The 25,134-nt window shown below is 35.8% G+C and overlaps 1 protein-coding gene across 2 annotated transcripts in view; it reads left to right on the top strand.

Moving 5' to 3' along the window:
* Positions 1 to 25,119, top strand: part of TMEM184C (transmembrane protein 184C) — a 31,742-nt gene extending 6,623 nt beyond the window's left edge. The window contains exons 2-10 of one of the 2 annotated variants that reach the window (XM_061191613.1): positions 2,738 to 2,868; positions 2,965 to 3,001; positions 3,655 to 3,860; positions 19,020 to 19,094; positions 20,188 to 20,281; positions 21,914 to 22,026; positions 23,383 to 23,482; positions 24,007 to 24,178; positions 24,396 to 25,119. In XM_061191613.1, coding sequence (XP_061047596.1) covers positions 2,738 to 2,868; positions 2,965 to 3,001; positions 3,655 to 3,860; positions 19,020 to 19,094; positions 20,188 to 20,281; positions 21,914 to 22,026; positions 23,383 to 23,482; positions 24,007 to 24,178; positions 24,396 to 24,661 — 1,194 coding nt within the window. In that variant the 3' untranslated portion in view covers positions 24,662 to 25,119. The remainder of the gene's footprint in view (positions 1 to 2,737; positions 2,869 to 2,964; positions 3,002 to 3,654; positions 3,861 to 19,019; positions 19,095 to 20,187; positions 20,282 to 21,913; positions 22,027 to 23,382; positions 23,483 to 24,006; positions 24,179 to 24,395) is intronic. The other variant, XM_061191615.1, reaches the window with a different exon arrangement.
* Positions 25,120 to 25,134: the final 15 nt, after the last annotated feature.

Genomic DNA, 25,134 nt, shown 5'->3' with positions numbered 1-25,134 from the left:
TTTGTTTGTTTGTTTTGTTTTGTTTTTTTAACATCTTTATTGGAGTATAATTGCTTTACAATGGTGTGTTAGTTTCTGCTTTATAACAAAGTGAATCAGTTATACATATACATATATCCCCATATCTCTTCCCTCTTGCGTCTCCTTCCCTATCCCACCCTCCCTATCCCACCCCTCTAGGTGGTCACAAAGCACCGAGCTGATCTCCCTGTGCTATGCGGCTGCTTCCCACTAGCTATCAGTTTTACATTTGGTTGTGTATATATGTCCATGCCACTCTCTCACTTTGTCCCAGCTTACCCTTCCCCCTCCCCGTGTCCTCAAGTCCATTCTCTAGTAGGTCTGCATCTTTATTCCCATCCTGCCCCTAGGTTCTTCATGACCATTTTTTTTTTTCTTAGATTCCAGATATATGTGTTAGCATATGGTATTTGTTTTTCTCTTTCTGACTTACTTCATTCTGTATGACAGACTCTAGGTCCAACCACCTCACGACAAATAACTCAATTTCGTTTCTTTTTATGGCTGAGTAATATTCCATTGTATATATGTGCCACATCTTCTTTATCCAGTCACTTGTTTTATGATCATTTGAAAAAGAACTTTCTTCCTTATAGCACACGGAGGACACTTGACCATGATTAGTCACCAGCACATAATTTTTCTCTCAACTCTACCACCAAGTTCGACCTTTTGGCACTAAGGCAATCATAAAAACAAACGTGGGCATTAAAAGTACTTGGCACTACTGTTCTTAATGATCACCTTATAATGAAGATCTAGAATATATTATTATTAAGTCATCATTAAAATGAGTACTGAATTTTAAATGAAACTGAGCCAAGGAAAAATCTCTGGAAAATTATTGTTCAGACATTCTGTTCAGAATCTTCACCTCTGCATATTTGCTTTTGACTTGCTGCTTTGATTAATCTCCAGCATTCAGCAAGACTTTTATTTGCTTTTCAAGTTTTCCATACAGTTGAATATAGAAATTCATTGTTGTAAATATATGTTTGTTCTCTATACTTTTGTTTTCTACTTCTTTAATCTTTGACCCTTTATGAAAAAAAATCTTGTTCAAAACAGCAAAAACTACAAGTTGTGGACTTAAGTTCCTTTTCCATTAACTGTTCAAACTCCTCAAGTACTACAAATAAATGCCCACCTTTTTGCTTTAAAAAATTAGCATTTAAAAAAATTAGCATTTGCATTTTTTTTTTTTTTAATTAAAAGGATTCACATTCTTCAAGGCAGGAGTACAAGTTAGCGTAAAATTCATTCCCGAGGGCCCCTCAGATAGAACAGAGTTTCAACTAAATTTGTATTTACCAGAAAGCGAGTGGATTACTTCAACCCTATGTTAGGATGAGGTAATTCAAAGTATATTTTTAGAAATTGAGATTTTAGAGGATAAAATGTTGATCAGATATTGACCTAAAAAAGAAATCAGGGACTTCCCTGGTGACGCAGTGGTTAAGAATCCGCCTGCCAATGCAGGGGACACGGGTTCGAGCCCTTGTCCGGGAAGATCCCACATGCTGTAGAGCAACTAGGCTCGTGTGCCACAACTACTGAACCTGCGCTCTAGAGCCCATGAGCCACAACTACCGAGCCTGCGCACCACATCTGAAGCCCACGTGCCTGGAGCCCATGCTCCACAACAAAAGAAGCCACTGCAATGAGAAGCCCACGCACCGCAACGAAGAGTAGCCCTCGCTCTCCGCAACTAGAGAAAGCCTGCACGCAACAACGAAGACCCAACTCAGCCAAAAAAAAAAAGAAACTAGATCTTTTGAAAATGTAATGTCCTGAGTTGATAATACTGTATATAAGAGGGGCAGCCTATATTAGCACGGGTCCCTTGGACAGGAGTTGTGGCAGTGCTTAGCAAATGGGAGGGTCAAAAGACATGATGCATGTAAAGAACTCAGCAAAGTTATCAGGCAAATAGCAATCAGTAAGTGTTTTACTAACATGTTGGGTAACAGTAAAATTTGCAGAAAACATTGATTTGCAGATTTTTATCCAGACATAAAAGCAGAGGAATAAACCAGAAGAAGATTTTTAGATTTGACTTGCAGAAAATTTTAAAACTTTTGTACATCCTCAATCACAATAATCAAATATAAAAGGCAAATAACAAGTTAGGGGGAAATGACATGATGTTAATATTCTTTTTTTTTTTTTTAAAGGAATTCCTTTATTTTTATTTATTTATTTATTTTTGGCTGTGTTGGGTCTTCATTTCTGTGCAAGGGCTTTCTCTAGTTGTGGCAAGCGGGGGCCACTCTTCATCGCGGTGCGCGGGCCTCTCACTATCGCGGCCTCTCTTGTTGCGGAGCACAAGCTCCAGACGCGCAGGCTCAGTAGTTGTGGCTCACGGGCCTAGTTGCTCCGCAGCATGTGGGATCTTCCCAGACCAGGGCTCGAACCCGTGTCCCCTGCATTGGCAGGCAGATTCTCAACCACTGCGCCACCAGGGAAGCCCCGATGTTAATATTCTTGATGCATACAGTGCTGTTACAAAAGGCCACGTGAGGAAAAATCCACCCCCTCCTTCCACAAAAGCATAAATGGGCTGTTTATTGAAGAAGTAATAAAAATAGCCACTAGTCATTTGGAAAATATTGAGCCTCGATAATAATGAAATAAATAAAAAGTTTTAAATACAAATATTTAGCTCTTTAGTTTTAATATCAGAGAATTTATACTAACATGTTCTTTGCTGATTAAGGTTGGAATACACACCAAGGCTTGGTTTATTGCTGGAATCTTTTTGCTGTTGACTATACCTATCTCGCTTTGGGTGATATTGCAGCATTTAGTGCATTATACACAACCTGAACTACAGAAACCAATAATAAGGTAAATCTTTATATGTTTTGATTCTACTAGTGTTGTGTTGGCTTATCATAAATATGATGTAAACTGTTTTAAATTTATGTTTTGCTTTCCAAATAGGATTCTTTGGATGGTACCCATATACAGTTTAGATAGTGTAAGTATGCTTCATTTTATCTCATTAACTAAGAACTTGTTTGATGATGCTAACTGTAATTAAGGTAATAAAAGTAATATTATTTGGCAGTAAGGAGTTAGGTTAATAAGTGAAAAGCTTCACTTGTTTTTAATATTAATAGAGAAGATAAAGTATAACCATAGAAAAGGCAGATGTTTTAAAATTTCAGATTAGTAGCTCTTAGTCCTTTAAAGAATGTAATACTTAAATTACATTATCATCCTTTTTATTTATTATAATATTTATTTGGACCAAAACAGAAATCTTCCCCAGTGGATTCTAATACATGCAGTTGTTACAGATAACTGCTTTAATTTGATTAAATATAAAGAAAATGTCTTTAACATCATTTTCTATGATTGTGTCAAGAAGTTTCAGATTATATTTAAGAACTCAAGTACATAATTTAACTTCTCTCTTCATATTCATTATTTACCCCCAACACAAATGTTTTTGTTTACCAATATCCAAGATGTTTATTGCTTTTAAAAATTCATTTCACAGATTGTCTGGTAGCCCTCGTAATGATAAAATTTAGAAAGTTTGATCTAAATATGTGAGTACCGTGAATTGGAGTGGTAATTCATTTTATCGTAGTTGCAACTGTTTTTAACATCTGTGCTTCTTCATAGTGGATAGCATTGAAATATCCCAGCATTGCAATATATGTGGATACCTGCAGAGAATGTTATGAAGCTTATGTCATTTACAACTTTATGGGATTCCTTACCAATTACCTAACTAACCGGTATCCAAATCTGGTATTAATCCTTGAAGCCAAAGATCAGCAGAAACATTTCCCTCCTTTGTGTTGCTGTCCACCATGGACTATGGGAGAGTAAGTATGTTAGGTTTTAATTCTTTTATGTTTAGTTTTATTTAAGCGGGTTTAACTATCATTTCTCTGCAAAGTATTGTGTTAAGTACTATATGAAGGACAAAGAGTATGAGACAGAGTCCCTACCCTCATGTAGTTCATAGTCAAGGGTGAAGACTAAGAAAACACATTTTTATAACCCACACGTATAAGGTAGTTTCTTTTACATTATTCACGCTAAATAGAAAACTTAAAATGTTGTGGGGAAGAAACCTTAGAAATCATTTAATCAACGTCCTCTTACAGTTGGGAACCAGGGTCTGCAGAGATTAACTTACTCAAGTCACACAGCGAATTAATGGCAAAATCAGGTCTAAAACTCAAGGAGAAGGTAGTCTAGGGGGGAAACAGCATTTGATATGAAATTAGAGCAACAAATAGCAACGTTTATTCTAGTAATATGTAAGTTGGCCTTATTATACATTCATGTAGGACAGTAAAGGAAAATAAAGCCTAAAAGGTTAAGTTGAAACTAAGATTGCATTTACTCTATGAATTTATTTTTTGGCAGGAAACATTTGAAGCCAGCGTTTTAGAAAGATTAATTTTACAATACTATACAGGATGCATTAGGGGGAGAAGAGTCCAGAAGAGGAAATAAATTAGGAGGTTATTATAGTAGTTCATTTGTGAGATAAGCTGAAGAGGAGTGTAAAATTGGAATAGAAAGGGGAGACAATAAGAGAATGCAACTGGAGAATCAACAGGACTTGATCACTGATAGAAGGGGATGTAAGTGGAAGTTGCAAGCCAGTGTAACTGGAATGACTTGGAGGAATCAGTGTAGATATATGGCCTAGGGTTAGCTACATTGCCTTCCATGCGGTACAGAACCATTTCTACAACATCAGCGCTAAATGGAGCACCTAGTATGTGCTAGTATATAGATATATCATAATACATATAACAGATGTAGAACTTAATGGAACTTACAGCTTGGTTAGGAATTAAATGAAGACACAAATATATAGTTACTTATTTCAGGAAATGCTATGAAGGAAAAAGAACAGGAGTCTATGAAAGAGGGTAGTAAGGAAAAAGTAACGTAGGTTGGGGATCAGGGGAGAGATATTGTGCTCAACTCCAAATAAAACAAGAACAAATAGGGATTTATAGCCAAAGAGATTGAGGTGGTCACTGGATGGAAAATTACTAAGGAGACATCAAGGGTAGGGGGATTCTCTCTAAACTGGCCTGACAAGAATCTTACTAAAGGCAGGCCAAGTGAGGGATGAGGAGCTTGATCACATATCCAGGGTAATCAGATACTGGGGGTGGGGTCGGGGTGGGGTGGGGTGCTGGTGATGGGTGTCTTAGCAGGATTTGTTGCTCAGACTGACTTCACAGGCCAAGGACAGGGCCTAAGGATGATGCCTAGTTGAAAAGAAGGCTCAAAGGAGCCCCGTCTAAAGTTTGATCAAGGAGAGAGATTGTCTTTGTCAAGTGAGAAGCCATTATAGGATGTTAAGCAGAGGTCTGGTATCCAAGATTACTTGTACTCTTTGTAGACTGAACTGGATGTGGGCATAGATGCAAGAGATTGCAGTGGTCCAGTAAATATGATGATGGTGGTGGTGGTGGTGACAGCGGCAGCTTGGCTTTGAGCAGGACTCTTCTATTAATACAGAACCTGAGATGAGGCTCTAGCTGCCTCTTCAGGCTGGCTCATCACAGTTAGCAGGTGGTCAACCCAAAAGCTTTTTCAAATGATGCTATAGGTCAAAATTGCCCTTTTCTGTGCTTGTGCAATTGATTTATTCCTAACTACACAAGCAATTACATTTATTCTCGTTAAGACTCTGTGTTGGTTTCATTTCTTTCCCTGAGACTCTTAGGTTCCGACAGCTGCTACCTGAATAATATCAGCAGTGCATCCATAACTGTAACCCAGGTTTTCTTTCCTTTGAAGACGTTAAGCATTTACCAGATCCATGCCATTTGGGGGTATGGTTTTAGTAATATAAAACTTCTCATTCTCTTGTATATAAATACATTTTAGGTTACCAGTCTCCTTCTATTAGGTAACTGGTGTTATATATATGATCATTACTCAGAATATTGCTATTGAGGATAATTCAGTATAATGCTTTGGTTTTAAGATGCAAATGCCACGGCAAGTTGCTAGTCCTTAGACGTTAAAATTAAGTCTGCTTTTTGTACTCTGATTTCTGTGACATAAGCAGTGAGCACAATGAGTTTTCTTTTAATGAATGTTAGATTTTATGTATGTTAGTTTGTGAGAGGAGGGGAACATTTTACCTAGTGATTTAATACTGTTATGAAACAAATGTTTTCATGAAACAGTACTAACTCTTACTATGTATTCCCTTCCTCCCTCTTGTTTCTAAAATTTGGGTCACAGCCTACTAAATTACATTTGACACAATTTGAAAAACTTTGCCCTGGGGTATGTACCTTGGAGTGGATATGCTAGGTCTTTAGGTTTTGTGCAACTTTGTGATAAATTGATTGCTGAAGTGGCAGTACCAAATTACTCTCCCATTAACAGTAGAAAAGATTTCTAATTGAACCACACCCTCACCTATATTTAGAATTACCAGGACTTCTTTATGTTTGCCTGTCAAGAGGGTGTAAAGGATTTCCCTGATTAGTAGTGAGCTTGAGCAACTTTTCATATGTTTATTAGCCATTTATGTTTCCTTTCTGAGGAATGATTGTTTCTGTTTCTCATTTTTTAATGGGTTGTCTGTATGGGATCTTGATATGTTTAGATACTAATTATTTAAAGCATGTTAAAAATATCTTTTTCTAGTTTTTGGCCTGCTTTGGTACTTTTACTATATATTTTGATAAATGAAAGTTGTGAATTTTTATATTGTTGAATTTATCAATCTTATTTTATAGTAAGTACTTTGCGTCTTGTTCAAAAAACTCTTCCTGACCCCAGGATTATAAAAACATTCTCCTATGCTTTTCTTCTAAACATTTCATATTTTTTCCATTAAAGCTTGTAACAGGGACTTCCCTGATGGTCCAGTGGCTAAGACTCCACACTTCCACTGCAGGGGGTGTGGGTTCGATCCCTGGTTGGGGAACTAAGATCCCGCGTGCCATGCAATACATCCAAAAAAAAAAAAAAGACTTATAAACACTTATTGATTTTTTTTTTTCATATGTTGTGTGAGGTAGGAATGCAGTTTCATTTTATTCCATTGGCTTCCTGACTTAGCACCATTCTCTCTCCTACCTCACTGGTCTATGTTGCCATCTCTGCCGTATATAAAGGTTCCATATATGTGGGTCTATTTGTGATCTTCGTTTTTTCTGTTTTATTGGTTAACTTCTCTATCCCCGGACCAATTCCATACATTAACTACTATAGTTTATTAATAAGCCTTAAAATAGAAGGGCAGGTGCCCCAACCCTATTATCTTGGCTATTCTTGGGTCGATGCTCTTACATATAAATTTTAGAATCAGCTCATCAGGTTGTTTGAAAAGCCCTATTGGAATTTTTTGATTGGAAGTGAATTCAATCTTCAGTTTATTGACATTTTTATGGTTTTGATTCTTCTTATCTATGAATATTGTCTACTCTCTACTTATTTAGCTCTGCATTTATCTTTTAATTAAGTATAGTTTTCTCATAAAAGTCTTGTAAATCTTTTGTTGACCTTATAAACATCTTATATTTTATTGCTATTATAAATGGCATCTTTTTAAAAAATTAGTTTAATTGCTGCCAGTGTGTAGAAAGGCAGTTGATTTTTGTATATTGAGCCTATATCCAAAAATCTTGTTAAATCTTCTTATTCTGTAGATCTTAATAAGTTCTCTGTAGCCAGTCATCTTCAAAAGAAGGATTTGTTTGCTTTCTAGTCTTTATACCACACATTTCTCTTTCTTCTCACTGTGCTGATGAGTACATCTAGACTTTCTTTCATCATTACTGGTTTTAAAGGGAATTCTTATAAAATTTCACATTTTGATTTAATGTTTCTAAAGGTGTTTTGTAGGCATCCTTTATTAGGTTAAAAAGCTCCTTTTTACCCCTAGTTTGTTACGAGTTCTTAATCATGAGTAAGTATTGAATTTCACCAAATGCTTTTTCTATACCTATTGAGACAATCATAATTTTTTGCTTTTAACCTGTTAATATAGTGAATTAGATTAATGGCTTTTCTAATGTTAAAATCCCCTTGCTTTTAGAAGATAAATTTTAAGTGGTTATGATGTATCATCAGCTTTTCTACATCATAAGCTTTATAGAATTTTTACACCTTTGTTCATGAGAAAGATTGGGTTATGATTTTCCTTTCTTATACTGGCCCTGTCTGGTTTTCACATCCAAGTTTTGCTGCCTGAATAGGAGTTATTGCCTTTTATTTATGTATTACAGAAAGAGATTATATACTATACCTTGAAAGATTAGTTCTGGACTGTTCTTTGTGGGAGGACAATTATAGAACTATTTAGGCTTCCCGTTGTTTCTGGAATAAATTTTTTTTTAACTATAGCATTTAGGAATTAAGCAGAATAGACGAAGTTTAAAAATGTATAGGTAGGGGACTTCCCTGGTGGCACAGTGGTTAAGAATCCACCTGCCAATGCAGGGGACACGGGTTCGATCCCTAGTCCGGGAAGATCCCACATGCCGCAGAGCAACTAAGCTCATGCGCCACAACTACTGAGCCTGCGCTCTAGAGCCCACGCGCCACAACTACTGAGCCCACGCACCACAACTACTGAAACCCATGCACTCTAAGGCCCGCATGCCATAACTACTGAGATTGTGTGCTGCAACTACTGAAGCCTGTGTGCCTAGAGCCCGTGCTCCGCAACAAGAGAAGCCACCACAATGAGAAGCCTGCCTACTACAATGAAGAGTAGCCCCTGCTCACTGCAACTAGAGAAAGCCCGTGCACAGCAACAAAGACCCAACACAGCCAAAAAAATGTATAGGTAGGGACTTCCCTGGTGGTCCATTGGTTATGACTCCACGCTTCCACTGCGGGACGCAGGTTCGATCCCTGGTCAGGGAACTAAGATCCCACGTGCCACATGGCGCGGCCAAAAAAATAAAAATAAAAATAAAATAAAATAAAATGTATAAGCATATATTAGTTTATATCTTAATCTCTTCTGAATCTGTCATTATGACTCCTTTTCCCTTTCTAATGTTACTAGTATCTCTATTTTTTCCTTGAACAATCTTGCCAGAAGTTTGCCTATTTTTAACTAGTCTTTTTAAGAACTGACTCTTGGTTTTGTTGATTCTCTGTATATTTGTTTTCTATTTCATTCGTTTATACTCTATTTTTACTTCATTTCTCCCATTTCCTTTGGTTTACTCTGTTCTTATTCTAACATGAGTCTTAGCTCATTAATTTCTAGCCTTTCTTCTTTTTTAATACTGCATTTAAAACTCTACAATCCCGTTCATGTTCTGCATTCACTGAATCCCTGTTTTTGTTGGGGTATAATTGACATGCAACATTGTATTAGTTTTAGTTGTCCAACATAACTATTCAATATTTGTATATACAGTAAATGAAATGACAACCACAATAAGTCTATTTAACATCTATCACCCCATGAATCCGTTTTCATATTTAACATTTTCATCATCATCCAGTTTAAGGTTTTTAAGTTTCTGTTTGGATTTTTTCTTTACCCAAGTTATTTTGAAGTATTTTAAAATTTCCAAATATGAGGATTTTTTTTTCATTTTTCATTTTATTTATTTGCATTGTAGTCAGAGAATGTACGAGACAGTCTCTGAACTTGGTTAAGATTTGTTTCATGCTCTCTGGTACATGATCAGTTTTTATAATGGTTCTCTGTGTGCTTGAAGAGAATGTGTATGCTGTATTAGTGAGTGGCTGTGTAGTGTTTATGTCCATGAGGTCAATCTTATTTTATTATGTTATTCAGTTTGTCTACATTTCTGTTGATTTTGGCTACTTGTTCTATCAGTTACTGAAAGAGACGTTGAAATTCTGCCACTGATAATTTGTCAATTTCTTTGTGTATGTGTCAGTTTTTGCTTTATGTTTAGATACTGTTTCTATTCCAAAAAATCTTTTTTGTCTTAAAGTTACTTTGTCTGATGTTAACAGGTATCCTATCTTTCCTTTGTTTAGTATTTGCCTGGCTTACCTTTCACTATCTTTTACTTTCATCTTTTCTGTGTCCTTATGTTTTAGGTGTATAACTTTTTTTTTTTAAGTTTAGTGTTTTTTTTTTTAATTCTAATCTGACAATCCATCACTTATACAAGGTATGCTATTTATATTTTTGTGATTATTGATATATTCATTTATAATTTTTGCCACTTTTTGTTCTGTGTCTGTCTCACTTTTTCTAGTTTCCTTTTTTCATTGATTACATTTTTAAAATAAACTTTTATTTTGGAATAATTTTAAATTTACAGGAAAGTTGCAAAGACAAGACAGAGATTCCCTATTACCCTTCATCCAGCTTCCCCTAATATTAACACCTTTTGTAATCCTGGTACATTTGTCAAAAGTAAGAAATAGGGCTTCCCTGGTGGTGCAGTGGTTGAGAATCTGCCTGCTAATGCAGGGGACACGGGTTCGAGCCCTGGTCTGGGAAGATCCCACATGCCGCAGAGCAACTGGGCCCATGAGCCACAACTACTGAGCCTGTGCGTCTGGAGCCTGTGCTCCGCAACAAGAGAGGCCGCGATAGTGAAGAGGCCCTCGCACCGCGATGAAGAGTGGCCCCCACTTGCCGCAACTAGAGAAAGCCATCACACAGAAACGAAGACTCAACACAGCCAAAAATAAATATAAAAATTAAAAAAAAAAAAAAAGTAAGAAATAACATTGGTACAACACTGTTAACTGCAGACTATTCAGATTTCCTCAGTTTTTCCACTAATGTCCTTTCTCTGTTCCAGGATCCAATCCAGGAATCCAGATTGCATTTAGCCTCTTTTTAAAAATATAAAATTTCATTTAATACTTTGAAAAAGGTATAAGAAGTTTGAGAAGGTCCTTCTAATTATTTAATAAAGATTTTAATAAATAATTTTAAAGTTTTTTAATCATTTCTGGGATACAAACAAATTTAATAAATGTAATAGACAAATATATTTTATACCACCCACATTGAACAAAAGTTAATACATTACAGGTCTGTGATTCCATATTTGCAATTGTTAAAAAATGCATATATATGTATATAAAGCCTTGAAAACCAAAAGTTTTTTCATAGCTTATCTAGTGATAAAACTTTATTTATAATCTTTGACTATTTGTAGTTTTAATGTGACTATCTTACTGTTTATGGAGTACACTGCAGCTGTATCAATGTTGGGATACAGGTGCTACTCCAAATCTCACTGATAGTTGACTATGTTATTTTGTTGATGTTTTTCTTATTCCATTTTTCTTCCCTCACTACTAGTTTGGAAGTTATACTTTCTATTTCTAGTCTTATTGTGACTATATAAAGCCCTATTTTAATCTTAAAAATTAGATATCAATTTTTGGATAGATTTTTTTTTTTGGTAATTCTTTTATAGATTTAACTATAGTGCATCAGTTTATTTGTTCCTTACTCCTTCTTGCATCTCAGATCTTCTGACTGGGATCACTTCCTTCTTTCTAAAGTATGGCCCTTGAAAGTTCATTTAGTATCAGTGTATCAGTGGCAAATTTTCTCAGATGTACTTAACCAAAAATATCTTTATTTTGCCCTCATTCTTGAAAGATAGTTTTGCTGGATATAATCCTTTGTTGACAGGAATTTTCTCCAAACATTTTGAAGATTTTGTTCCACCTAATTCTGGCTTCAATTGTTACTGTTAAACCTCTACTGTCAATCCAGTTGTCATTCCATTATAGGTGACCTATCTCCAACTGCATTTTTTTTTTGAAGTTTTAAATTTTATTTATTTTTTTATACAGCAGGTTCTTATTAGTTATCCATTTTATACATATTAGTGTATATATGTCAATCCCTATCTCCCAATTCATCATACCACCCCCCCCCCCCCGCCGGCCACTTTCCCCTCTTGGTGTCCATACGTTTGTTCTCTGCATCTGTGTCTCTATTTCTGCCCTGCAAACTGGTTCATCTGTACCATTTTTCTAGGTTCCACATGTATGCGTTAATATACGATATTTGTTTTTCTCTTTCTGACTTACTTCACTCTGTATGACAGTCTCTACATCCATCCACGTCTCTACAAATGACCCAATTTCGTTCCTTTTTATGGCTGAGTAATATTCCATTGTATATATGTATCACATCTTCTTTATCCATTCATCTGTCGATGGGCATTTAGGTTACTTCCATGTCCTGGCTATTGTAAACAGTGCTGCAGTGAACATTGGGGTGCATGTGTCTTTTTGAATTATGGTTTTCTCTGGGTATATGCCCGGTAGTGGGATTGCTGGGTCATATGGTAATTCTATTTTTAGTTTTTTAAGGAACCTCCATACTGTTCTCCATAGTGGCTGTATCAATTTACATTCCCACCAACAGTGCAAGAGGGTTCCCTTTTCTCCACACCCTCTCCAGCATTTGTTGTTTGTAGATTTTCTGATGATGCCCATTCAAACCGGTGTGAGGTGATACCTCATTGTAGTTTTGATTTGCATTTCTCTAATAATTAGTGATGTTGAGCAGCTTTTCATATGCCTCTTCGCCATCTGTATGTCTACTTAGGTCTTCCACCCATTTTTTGATTGGGTTGTTTGTTTTTTTAATATTAAGCTGCATGAGCTGTTTATATATTTTGGAGATTAATCCTTTGTCCATTGATTCATTTGCGAATATTTTCTCCCATTCTGAGGGTTGTCTTTTCGTCTTGTTTATGATTTCCTTTGCTGTGCAAAAGCTTCTAAGTTTCATTAGGTCCCATTTGTTTATTTTTGTTTTTATTTCCATTACTCTAGGAGGTGGGATCAAAGAAGATCTTGCTGTGATTTATGTCAAAGAGTGTTCTTCCTATGTTTTCCTCTAAGAGTTTTATAGTGTCCAGTCTTAGATTTAGGTCTTTAATCCATTTTGAGTTTATTTTTGTGTATGGTGTTAGGGAGTGTTCTAATTTCATTCTTTTACATGTAGCTGTCCAGTTTTCCCAGCACCACTTATTGAAGAGACTGTCTTTTCTCCATTGTATATCCTTGCCTCCTTTGTCATAGATTAGTTGACCATAGGTGCATGGGTTTATCTCTGGGCTTTCTATCCTGTTCCATTGATCTATGTTTCTGTTTTTGTGCCAGTACCATACTGTCTTGATTACTGTAGCTTTGTAGTATAGTCTGAAGTCTGGGAACCTGATTCTTCTAGCTCCGTTTTTTTCCCGCAAGACTGCTTTGGCTGTTCAGGGTCTTTTGTGTCTCCATACAAATTTTAAGATTTGTTTTTTTCTAGTTCTGTAAAACTGCCATTGGTAGTTTGATAGGAATTGCATTGAATCTGTAGATTGCTTTGGGTAGTACAGTCATTTTCACAATATTGATTCTTCCAATCCAAGAATATGGTATATCTCTCCATCTGTTTGTATCATCTTTAATTTCTTTCATCAGTGTCATATCTGCATACAGGTCTTTTGTCTCCCAAAGTAGGTTTATTCCTAGGTATTTTATTCTTTTTGTTGCAATGGTGAATGGGAGTGTTTCCTTAATTTCTCTTTCAGATTTTTCATCATTAGTGAATAGGAATGCAAGAGATTTCTGTGCATTTATTTTGTGTCCTGCACCTTTACCAAATTCATTGATTAGGTCTAGTAGTTTTCTGGTGGCATCTTTAGGATTGTCTATGTATAGTATCATGTCATCTGCAAACAGTGACAGTTTTACTTCTTCTTTTCCAATTTGTATTCCTTTTATTTCTTTTTCTTCTCTGATTGCTGTGGCTAGGACTTACAAAACTATGTTGAATAATAGTGGCGAGAGTGGACATCCTTGTCTTGTTCCTGATCTTAGAGGAAATGCTTTCAGTTTATCACCATTGAGAATGATGTTTGCTGTGGGTTTGTCGTATATGGCCTTTATTATGTTGAGGTAGGTTCCCTCTATGCCCACTCTCTGGAGAGTTTTTATCATAAATGGGTGTTGAATTTTGTCAAAAGCTTTTTCTGCATCTATTGAGATGATAATATGGTTTCTATTCTTCAATTTGTTGATATGGTGTATCACATTGATTTGTTTGCATATATTAAAGAAACCTTGCATCCCTGGGATAAATTCCACTTGTTCATGGTATATGATCCTTTTAATATATTGTTGGATTCTGTTTGCTAGTATTTTGTTGAGGATTTTTGCGTCTAAATTCATCAGAGATATTGGTCTGTAATTTTCTTTTTTTGTAGTATCTTTGTCTGGTTTTGGTATCAGGGTGATGGTGGCCTCATAGAATGAGTTTGGGAGTGTTCCTTCCTCTGCAATTTTTTGGAAGAGTTTGAGAAGGATGGGTGTTAGCTCTCCTCTTAAATGTTTGATAGAATTCGCCTGTGAAGCCATCTGGTCCTGGACTTTTGTTTGTTGGAAGATTTTTAATCACAGTTTCAATTTCATTACTTGTGATTGGTCTGTTCATATTTTCTATTTCTTCCTGGTTCAGTCTTGGAAGGTTATACCTTTCTAAGAATTTCTCCATTTCTTCCAGGTTGTCCATTTTATTGGCATAGAGTTGCTTGTAGTAGTCTCTTAGGATGCTTTGTATTTCTGCGGTGTCTGTTGTAACTTCTCCTTTTTCATTTCTAATTTTATTGATTTGAGTCCTCTCCCTCTTTTTCTTGGTGAGTCTGGCTAATGGTTTATCAATTTTGTTTATCTTCTCAAAGAACCAGCTTTTAGTTTTATTGATCTTTGCTATTGTTTTCTTCATTTCTATTTCATTTATTTCTGCTCTGATCTTTATGATTTCTTTCCTTCTACTAACTTTGGGTTTTGTTTGTTCTTCTTTCTCTAGTTTCTTTAGGTGTAAGGTTAGATTGTTTATTTGAAATTTTTCTTGATTCTTGAGGTAGGCTTGTATTGCTATAAACTTCCCTCTTAGAACTGCTTTTGCTGCATCCCATAGGTTTTGGATTGTAGTGTTTTCGTTGTCATTTGTCTCTAGGTATTTTTTGATTTCCTCTTTGATTTCTTCAGTGAACTCTTGGTCATTTAGTAGTGTGTTATTTAGCCTTCATGTGTTCGTATTTTTTACAGTTTTTTTTCTTGTAATTGATATCTAGTCTCATAGTGTTGTGGTCGGAAAACATATTTGATACAATTTCAATTTTCTTAAATTTACCAGTGCTTGATTTGTGACCCAGGATATGATGTAACCTTTAAAATGTTCCATGAGGACTTGAGAAGAAAGTGTAATCTGCTGTTTTTGGATGGAATGTCAAATATCAAATCTATCTGGTCTATTGTGTCATTTAAAGCTTGTGTTTCCTTATTAATTTTCTGTTTCGATGATCTGGCCACTGGTGTAAATGAGGTGTTAAAGTCCCCCACTATTATCGTGTTACTGTCGATTTCCTCTTTTATAGCTGTTAGCAGTTGCCCTATGTATCAAGGTGTTCCTTTGTTGGGTGCATGTATATTTATAATTGTTATATCTTCTTCTTGGATTGATCCTTTGATCATTGTGTAGTGTCCTTCCTTGTCTCTTGTAACATTCTTTATTTTAAAGTCTATTTTATCTGATATGAGTATTGCTACTCCAGCTTTCTTTTGATTTCCATTTGCATGGAATATCTTTTTCCATTCCCTCACTTTCAGTCTGTATGTGTCCCTAGGTCTGAAGTAGGTCTCTTGTAGACAGCATATATATGGGTCTTGTTTTTGTATCCATTCAGCAAGCCTGTGTCTTTTGGTTGGCACATTTAATCCATTCACACTTAAGGTAATTATCGATATGTATGTTCCTTTTACCATGTTCTTAATTGTTATGGGTTTGTTTTTGTAGGTCCTTTTCTTCTCTTGTGTTTCCCACTTAGAGAAGTTCCTTTAGCATTTGTTGTAGAGCTGGTTTGGTGGTGCTGAATTCTCTTAGCTTTTGCTTGTCTGTAAAGCTTTTGATTTTTCTGTCAAATCTGAATGAGATCCTTGCCGGGTAGAGTGATCTTGGTTGTAGCTTCTTCCCTTTCATCACTTTAAATGTATCATGCCACTCCCTTCTGGCTTGTAGAGTTTCTGCTGAGAAATCAGCTGTTAACCTTATGGGAGTTCCCTTGTATGTTATTTGTCGTTTTTCCCTTGTTGCTTTCAATAATTTTTCTTTGCCTTTAATTTTTGTCAATTTGATTACTATGTGTCTTGGCGTGTTTCTCCTTGGGTTTATCCTGCCTGGGACTCTCTGCGCTTCCTGGACTTGGGTGGCTATTTCCTTTCCCGTGTTAGGGAAGTTTTCGACTGTAATCTCTGCAAATATTTTCTCGGGTCCTTTCTCTCTCTTCTCCTTCTGGGACCCCTATAATACAAATGTTGTTACATTGAATATTGTCCCAGAGGTCTCTTAGGCTGTCTTCATTTTTTTCATTCTTTTTTCTTTATTCTGTTCTTAGGCAGTGAATTCCACCATTCTGTCTTCCAGGTCACTTACCCATTCTTCTGCCTCAGTTATTCTACTCTTGATTCCTTCTAGTGTATTTTTCATTTCAGTTATTGTATTGTTCATCTCTGTTTATTCTTTAATTCTTCTAGGTGTTTGTTCTTTAATTCTTCTAGGCCTTTGTGAAACATTTCTTGCATCTTCTTGATCTTTGCCTCCATTCTTTTTCCGAGGTCCTGTATCATCTTCACTATCATTATTCTGAATTCTTTTTCTGGAAGGTTGCCTATCTCCACTTCATTTAGTTGTTTTTCTGGGGTTTTATCTTGTTCCTCATCTGGTACAAAGCCCTCTGCCTTTTCATCTTGAGTGTCTTTCTGTGAATGTGGTTTTTGTTCCACAGGCTGCAGGATTGTAGTTCTTCTTGCTTCTGCATCTGCCCTCTGGTGGATGAGGCTATCTAAGAGGCTTGTGCAAACTTCCTGTTGGGAGGGACTGGTGGTGGGTAGAGCTAGCTGTTGCTCTGGTGGGCAGAGCTCAGTAAAACTTTAATCCGCTTGGCTGCTGATGGGTTGGGCTGGGTCCCCTCCCTGAGGCGACCCAACACTGGAGCCTACCTGGCTCTTTGGTGGGGCTAATGGAGGGCTCTGGGAGGGCTCACGCCAAGGCGTACATCCCAGAACTTCTGCCACCAGTGTCCTTGTCGTCACGGTGAGCCAGCCGCCCCCCGCCTCTTCAGGAGACCCTCCAACACTAGCAGATAGGTCTGGTTCAGTCTCCTATGGGGTCACTGCTCCTTCCCCCTGGGTCCTGATGCACACACTACTTTGTGTGTGCCATCCAAGAGTGGAGTCTCCGTTTCCCCCAGCCCTGTCAAAGTCCTGCAGTCAAATCCCACTAGCCTTCAAAGATTGATTCTCTAGGAATTCCTCCTCCCATTGCCAGACCCCCAGGTTGGGAAGCCTGACGTGAAGCTCAGAACCTTCACTCCAGTGGGTGGACTTCTGTGATATAAGTGTTCTCAGGTTTGTGAGTCACCCACCCAGAGGTTATGGGATTTTATTTTATTGTGATTGCACCCCTCCTACCGTCTCATTGTGGCTTCTCCTTTGTCTTTGAAATGGGGTAACTTTTTTGGTGGGTTCCAGTGTCTTCCTGTCGATGATTGTTCAGAAGTTAGTTGTGATTCCAGTGCTCTCGCAAGAGGGAGTCCAACTGCATTTTTTAAGACCCTCCCTGTCTTTGATGTATTGTAGTTTCCCTACCAAGTTGTTTTTTGTTTTTAGTCCAGCTTCATTTACAGGGTGCCTCAATCTGTTGATTTGTGTCTTTGATCAGTTCTGAAAAGTTCTCAGCCATAATCTTCTGATTTTGCCCTTCCTCTACTCTTCTGTAACTTTTAAGTATGTTAGAGCTTCTGATTCTATTCTACTCTTTGTAACTCTCTTTCATGTTTGTCTCTTTGTCTCAGCCTTTGTTACATTATGGCCAATTTCTTCAGATACATCTTCCAGTTCATTAATTCTCCACAGCTTTCAAAGGTATCTAATTGACTATTTAATACATTTGCATAGTCACCCTATTGGTCTCAGGTTTGATTTGACAATCAGCTCATGGGACACTACAGGTTTAACCCAACTTCTACTTAATTTAGCTTTGTAAAGAGTATGGGACCGGAAGCACAGTGTAGCCCAGGCATGTTCATTAAGAGGTCTTGCAACAAGCCCAAGTGCAGCTCCCACGCCCACCTCCACAGGGTCACACTTAGTTGTCAGTGGGAGTGAACCACCTCAGCACAGAGAAGGCTCTCAGCACATAGAACCTGATCAGTTTTTTATTCAATCCTAGTAACCCAGTGCCTCAAGGTCTGTATGTCAGGCTCATTCTTCTCAGGCTAGATGTAATTCTTAAATTAGGGGATTTATAATACATAAAATTGACAGAGGAGTGCTAAATAAACATTTGCCCTCAGAGCATCATTGTCTCCTAAGGAGGCTTACACAAGGTTGTCAAATAGAGAGCCTTTTTTTGATAGTTGTTGTTTTGGGACTTTTTTGCTTTGTTTCTGTTTGTTACTCCTTGTGAATTTTCCCCTACATTAAGTGAGCTCAGTGATAAAATAAAAACTGTTTTATGTAGGCTCTCTGTTTTGTTCTTTCAGAGTATCTAGTCAGTGATACTCTCTGGAATTATATATATTATATTATATATATATAAATACCAAACTTGAAACTGAATCCTAAATGTAAATAATATTTTCTAAATATGGTTTCATATATGCAACCCTACATGTAATTTATTTGTTACTTGGTTTTTCTTCCAGAAATACACAGGGACCCACTTCCATTGTTTTTGTTCCTGTTCTGTGCTGCACTCTTCAGGAATTTGAGACTGGACATAGGAAGGGAGATCTTTCAGAAGATGTAGTTGTTACACAATTTAAAAAATAGTATTTAGATAATTTGTATGCTACCATCCACATTCGTCCCCAGTAGCCATTTAGATTGACTAAATTAAAAGAATTAAATATAAATATGGCATCATTTGTGAAAGTGATTTTAATTTGGGGGCTTTGGAGAAAATTTGATACTAGTGAAATGAGTAGGTGAAATGCTAAGTTCTTTTTCTTTGGCAGAGTCTTGCTGTTCAGATGCAAACTGGGTGTATTACAATATACAGTTGTCAGACCATTCACCACCATCGTTGCTTTGTAAGTGCACAGAACTTATATTATTATTTATTTTTAAAAATTCTCATGCTTTTACTTAGGTGGGACAACTGAGTAGAAAAGCATGTAAAGAGCATTACTTGTTTGTAACACATCTAGTCTGGTATAAAAACACAGTATATAGAAATCCTACTATATTATAATAAATAAGGTGACCATGTATAGACAAGGAATCACCATAGAATTATTCTAAATAATATTCTCTCTGGAGATTTCTGGAAAGCATTATCAAATATTCTTTTTCAAGTATTAATGTTCACACAGCTTTACAGAAACATCTAGTACGTAAAGTTAAAGTATACCACTATAGATTCATTACATGCTTTTATTTTCTAAATGAGTACTGTATTCTAAAGAAGAAAACATATTTTTCTTTTTAAAAAATTCTGTCAAGTCTTAGCACTTCAGGTAAAATGGGGTATCATTAAGCTACCTGGTAAAACTATTCCCTAAAAATTTGAGAACATCAAATAGTTTAAAGCAGGTAGATTGTGTATTTTATCTGCTAGCTATACTAGCATTCTGTCTGTTAACAGAGGAAGAATGGAAAGAAGCATTCAATTCTTTATTCTGCTTCTGTGCTAGCAATTCTTTAATGACATTTGCCTTGGAATTAAAACTGATTCACTTATTTATGAAGGCATGCTTTATTTCTCTGCTGTTTAGAAATTGGGTAATCAAGACAAGTTAATACTTAGATCTGAGTCATCAAAAAAGTTGCCTCAAGACAATTTGGGAGAAAAAATTATAGTTGTAGTTATAGACCTGCATTATATATTTTTAACAATCTTTTTAAAATTAGGCAGCATCACTTTTTTGAATCTAATAATTACCCTTTCTAGTTCAATGTATGTGTCTTTTGGATTTCCTTCAAATTGGAGGAATAGTAATATGGTAACATTTCTAGAAAAATGTTTTTAATTTTTGAACCACCTCTATGGCCAAAGTCAAGTGACTATCTACAGGATCTTTGAAATAAACTGACTTCTAAATTTAAGTATTGCTGTCATTGCTGTATTTTAAAATGTATTTTTGATTTAGTTATTCATAAAGTCTCATTTTTACCATTTTTTAGAATCTGTGAGCTGCTTGGTATATATGATGAAGGGAACTTTAGCTTTTCAAATGCTTGGACTTACTTGGTTATAATAAATAATATGTCACAGTTGGTAAGTAAATATTCATCTTAACTGTACTAAATTTAGATCTATAACTCTAAATTTTTTTAGGGAAAGTTTCTTCTGGAATAAAGCTTAATTGTAACTTTAATATTGAACTTCATCTGTAGGAAGAACTTGAAACTTTAACATATCTTTATACATATATAAAGATATAATATCTTTGTTGATTATCTGGTGACTTATACACTGACTCGATTATGTTTTTTCATTTGGTTCTGGTATTCATTGCATAGTTATATGGATATGTCATAAATAAAAGCACAATGCTCTCCTTTAAAAAAAAAAAACACATATCCTAGGCATAATCAGTAAGAAAAATGCCTTATTGGTATATGACAGTACAGGGTTTGAATAAAAATGGGAGAATAAAATTCTCTCATATATTTGGAATTCAAAATTGAGAATGCCAATTTTTAAAGATGATGTTATAGAAACTGAAATGCTCCAAAGATATAACTATTGGATCCTTTCAACTTAAGAATGTGCATTTTATTGAAAATCTTTCATTAATCTTTTCAGCAGAATAATAGTTTAGGTGCAATGGCATGCATGTGCGGTATTAGAAATTTATAATAAAAATCAAACGCTTGTGTATTCAAAGCTTTTCCATATGTTCATATTCTCTGGAACCAGTTATTCCACTTCTGGGAATGCCTCAAGAAATGGCCAGAAGTACTTTTGCTTTCAGTGTGTTTGTATATAAAGCCTATTGTTTGTTAATTGTAAAAGCCTGGAAACGGTCCGACTAGTTAAATATACCATGTTCCTTCCATTGGCCAAAACATTAGGCAGTTATTTAATGAAATATATAGAAAAGGGCACTTTAAGTGGAAAAAAAATCAGGCAATAGAATTTTATATTTAGTTGATTATACCTGCTAAAACCTACCTTATGTATAGAAAGAAATGGTTGGATGATGGGACTATCAACAACTTTATACTTTTCTTTACTGCTTTCATATTCTAAAATAATTTAAATGAGCATTTTATAATAGGGAAAAGTAGACTTTTACGGAAATGTTCATTGTTATGCAACACTATGCTAATTACAACTGATTTCTAAAAATAATGTCTTGAGCATTTATCTTTGAAAAGTAAATTCAGCTGGATTAACATACTGCCCTCAAGAAAAATGGTTTCCCTGATTACTTACTTTCCAATTTCATGGTCACAGTTTTATTGAAGTAGTACTTATTTAATGTGTTCACTTATAAATAATATGCATACAATTAGTAGTTAATAAGTTTAGCCCTTATAAAATGAACGGTAATTTGTGTATAAAAGCCATTAACAAGCAGATAGATGTTTTTATTTTGGTTGAATGAGAGCCTTTTCTTCCATTCATGGCAGTCACTTGTTCATTGTGTTCTTTGTGGGCTCCAGTAAGTGAACACTTAAAACCATTTTCAGGGAAGATGTTATACATCTCTTCTGAGAAATTTCATACTGTATATATTCATCCACAGTAAACTATAAAAGCTTGTTGTCAATCTAAAAATAAAGCCTAGAAAATTTTGCCTGAAACATTACTCTGTACCAGGTCTCTGGTCTATAACTTTAATATCAATATTTCTAATACCATATTTAGTTATTCTTATTTAAGAACTTTGTTTGTTTCTAGTTTGCCATGTATTGTCTCCTCCTGTTTTATAAAGTACTGAAGGAAGAACTGAGTCCAATCCAACCTGTTGGCAAATTTCTTTGTGTAAAGCTGGTGGTTTTTGTTTCTTTTTGGTAAGTGTTGCTTTCTCTTAAATGTTCTCATTTTCTAAAGGGCAATAAAACTGTTGATTCGGAAGGATTTTTAAAAGTCTTAATACAGAAGATGAATTAAAATGTCTACTTAGCTTTCAAAAAGTTCATTCTTTTAGCCCTTCTTGGTTTTTCATAAAGAAATAATTAGATGGTCACTGTAACATTTATAAAAAGAAAACAGTTTGAGACACTAAATGTCTCAACACTAAGGGAATCATTAAAAAAAATCATGGTCTCTTTATATGAGAATACAGTTTGGAAGATAAACATCATATAGAATATTTAATGTGAGGAAATGTTCATTAGTAAAAATATTGTTTAAAACAGAGGGCAAAACTATACATGGTCCCAGTTTAGTAAAGGCGTGGGTGATAGGGGCCTAGAAACAAATACACCAAATTTAACAATATACAAATAATACAAAAAGGGGGGAAAGAAAAATCCCTGAAATCCCACCACCCAGCATGAATGATTGATATTGTGGTCCCCGTCATTTTATAAAACTCCACAGAAATACAATACTATAAAAACTTGTAGAACTCAATGATATGTTTAGTATATTGCAGTCATAGTTCTTTGTAAGTACAGTGAGGATGTAATTTTGTTGTTTGGGTTTTCTGTTTTCACCTCATATAGTATTCTGATATGTGGATAGAACTTTTTAACCAATCTCCTATTGACATTTAGGTTGTTCCTAATTTTTTTTTTTACCATTACAAGCAATATTGAAGTGAATATTCTTGTATATAGATCTATGAAAACTTATCTAACTATCTCATTTTAGCTGTTTAAATTTAACCTAGGGGCAGATCCCTAGATTTGCTTGAAATACTCAGTACGACTCCCCATCTTGGAGTCAGACCCCTTCTGAGTTTGTCTCTAGTTCCAGGACTTCAAACAAGACTGGCTTCAAAATGTTCTTTAAAATAATCTGAGTAATCAATTGATACATGCATAAATAACATTTAAGTATCTGTTCTTTATTTCATTTTAAATTCCAGTTGTACAAGGTGTTAGGCATTGTCTATGTGTAGGAAGAACTTGAAAGCTAATTACTGTGCACACATTCAAAACAAAAAAAGACTATAAACCACGTACTGAAGTTCTAAGAATACATAATCAAAATTCATGTGATGAAACTGTACTAAAAGTAAATTTGTAAAACAAGTATATTTAATACAGATACACAGTGTCTTCAGGAATACGCTGTAAAGGCAGGGTGGCGGTGGTCCACAGGTTGTGCTGGGGTTTAACTTTTTAAATGGCATATTTTTAAAGCAACTGCTCATTTTATGCTTGATATAGATTTGGCGTTTACCTTTTCCTAACATATAGGCAAGCAGTAGTTATTGCTTTGTTGGTAAAAGTTGGCGTTATTTCTGAAAAGCATACGTGGGAATGGCAAACAGTAGAAGCTGTGGCCACAGGACTCCAGGTAAGTAATGCTCTCTCTGAATTCAATAGAACTTTACTATTTGTTAAGCATTGTTACATGTTATCTCCTCAACCTGACCACATGCAGGCTATGGAGCTACTGCTGTCCTCACTTCACATGTGAGGAAATGGGGGAACCCTAGAAAAATTGGTCACAGTCACTAATTTGTAGTAGAACCAGGAACAGAACCTAGATTTTGTTATTCCTGCTCTGTTTCACTTTCTGCATTTCTCCTCTAAGTCCTTGGACAGTGGACGAGAATGCATTGCACTTGGCAAAGAAGTACTTGATTGAGGTAGTGCAAAATAGAGTTCAACTTTTGGCATTTTGCGGTTTTTTTTTTTTGAAGACGTCAAAAATCATTACTTTGGAAAATGAAAAAGTGAATACAGTCTAGTGGGGAAAAAACAGCTGTTGGTACTTGAGTACTTTTGAAAAGAGAGAAAGATAGTGCTTTTCCTTTTTACGTGCAAAACTAGATTTAAACTCCGACATGGCTGATCCTGTTGATCTTGTTGTTGTAGGACTTTATTATCTGTATTGAGATGTTCCTTGCTGCCATTGCTCATCACTACACTTTCTCGTATAAACCGTATGTCCAAGAAGCAGAAGAGGGCTCATGCTTTGATTCCTTTCTTGCCATGTGGGATGTTTCAGATATTAGGGATGATATTTCTGAACAAGTAAGGCATGTTGGTAAGTACCAGCCATTTAATTCATTCGAATAGGCTATTGTAGTTCTCCTATCAGGTCTCTTTAAGAGGTGAAAAGACTTTGTGTAAAGCAGTACCACAGTAAGGCTCTCCAAACTGGGAGGAGGGAAGCGGGGAGCTTATTTTTAGCATGGCAAGTTTATAGTGGTAAAAATAACCAAACTTTTGGCTAACTCAGAAACCTTTATGTTGCTTTAAAGGAAGGACAGTCATGGGACATCCTAGGAAAAAGTTTTTTCCTGAGGATCAAGATCAAAATGAACATACAAGCTTGTTATCATCGTCATCACAAGATGCAATTTCCGTTGCCTCTTCTGTGCCACCTTCACCCATGGGTCACTATCAAGGGTTTGGACACACTGTGACTCCCCAGACTACACCTACCACAGCTAATGTATCTGATGACATATGTAATGATACTACAGGAGAGAAAAAAGAACCTTCAGATAAGTCCGTGGCCTCCTGAACAGTGTGCAGAAGCTGTGCTACTACCATGTTATTTCATTACCTGGTATCCCATTGCTCAGGATTTTGTGCTTGGGACAAGCCGTTAATGATGGAAAATTTCAACAAAATGGTGAAAACCAGGTACAACTACTGGATTCATACAACTAGGTTTTGTATATCACAAATAATCAGTCTAAATATCCTAGACTTAGACTTGACTTCTTAACACTATAGAGTATCACATACTCAAATGGTAGAAAGTGACTACTAAACGTTCTTGACGTTACAGTGCTCTATCAAGAGGAGGACGTTAAAAAAAAAAAATCAGTGCTTTCTACCACTGCTGCATGAATATAATGCTCTGGACTTAGCAGAAAGTGTAATTCGGAAATATGAATTAGTGGAACTTAATCATAACCATGTGCCATATATGCTTACCTAACAATTATTTCTCTATTTCTCAACTGGATGTCTTTCAATAAATAAGAATTT

The sequence above is a fragment of the Eubalaena glacialis genome, chromosome 5, assembly GCF_028564815.1.
Source record: "Eubalaena glacialis isolate mEubGla1 chromosome 5, mEubGla1.1.hap2.+ XY, whole genome shotgun sequence".
Taxonomy (NCBI): Eukaryota; Metazoa; Chordata; class Mammalia; order Artiodactyla; family Balaenidae; genus Eubalaena; species Eubalaena glacialis.
The sequence above is the reverse complement of the archived record's forward strand: the minus strand, read 5'-3'. Positions and strand labels throughout refer to the sequence as shown.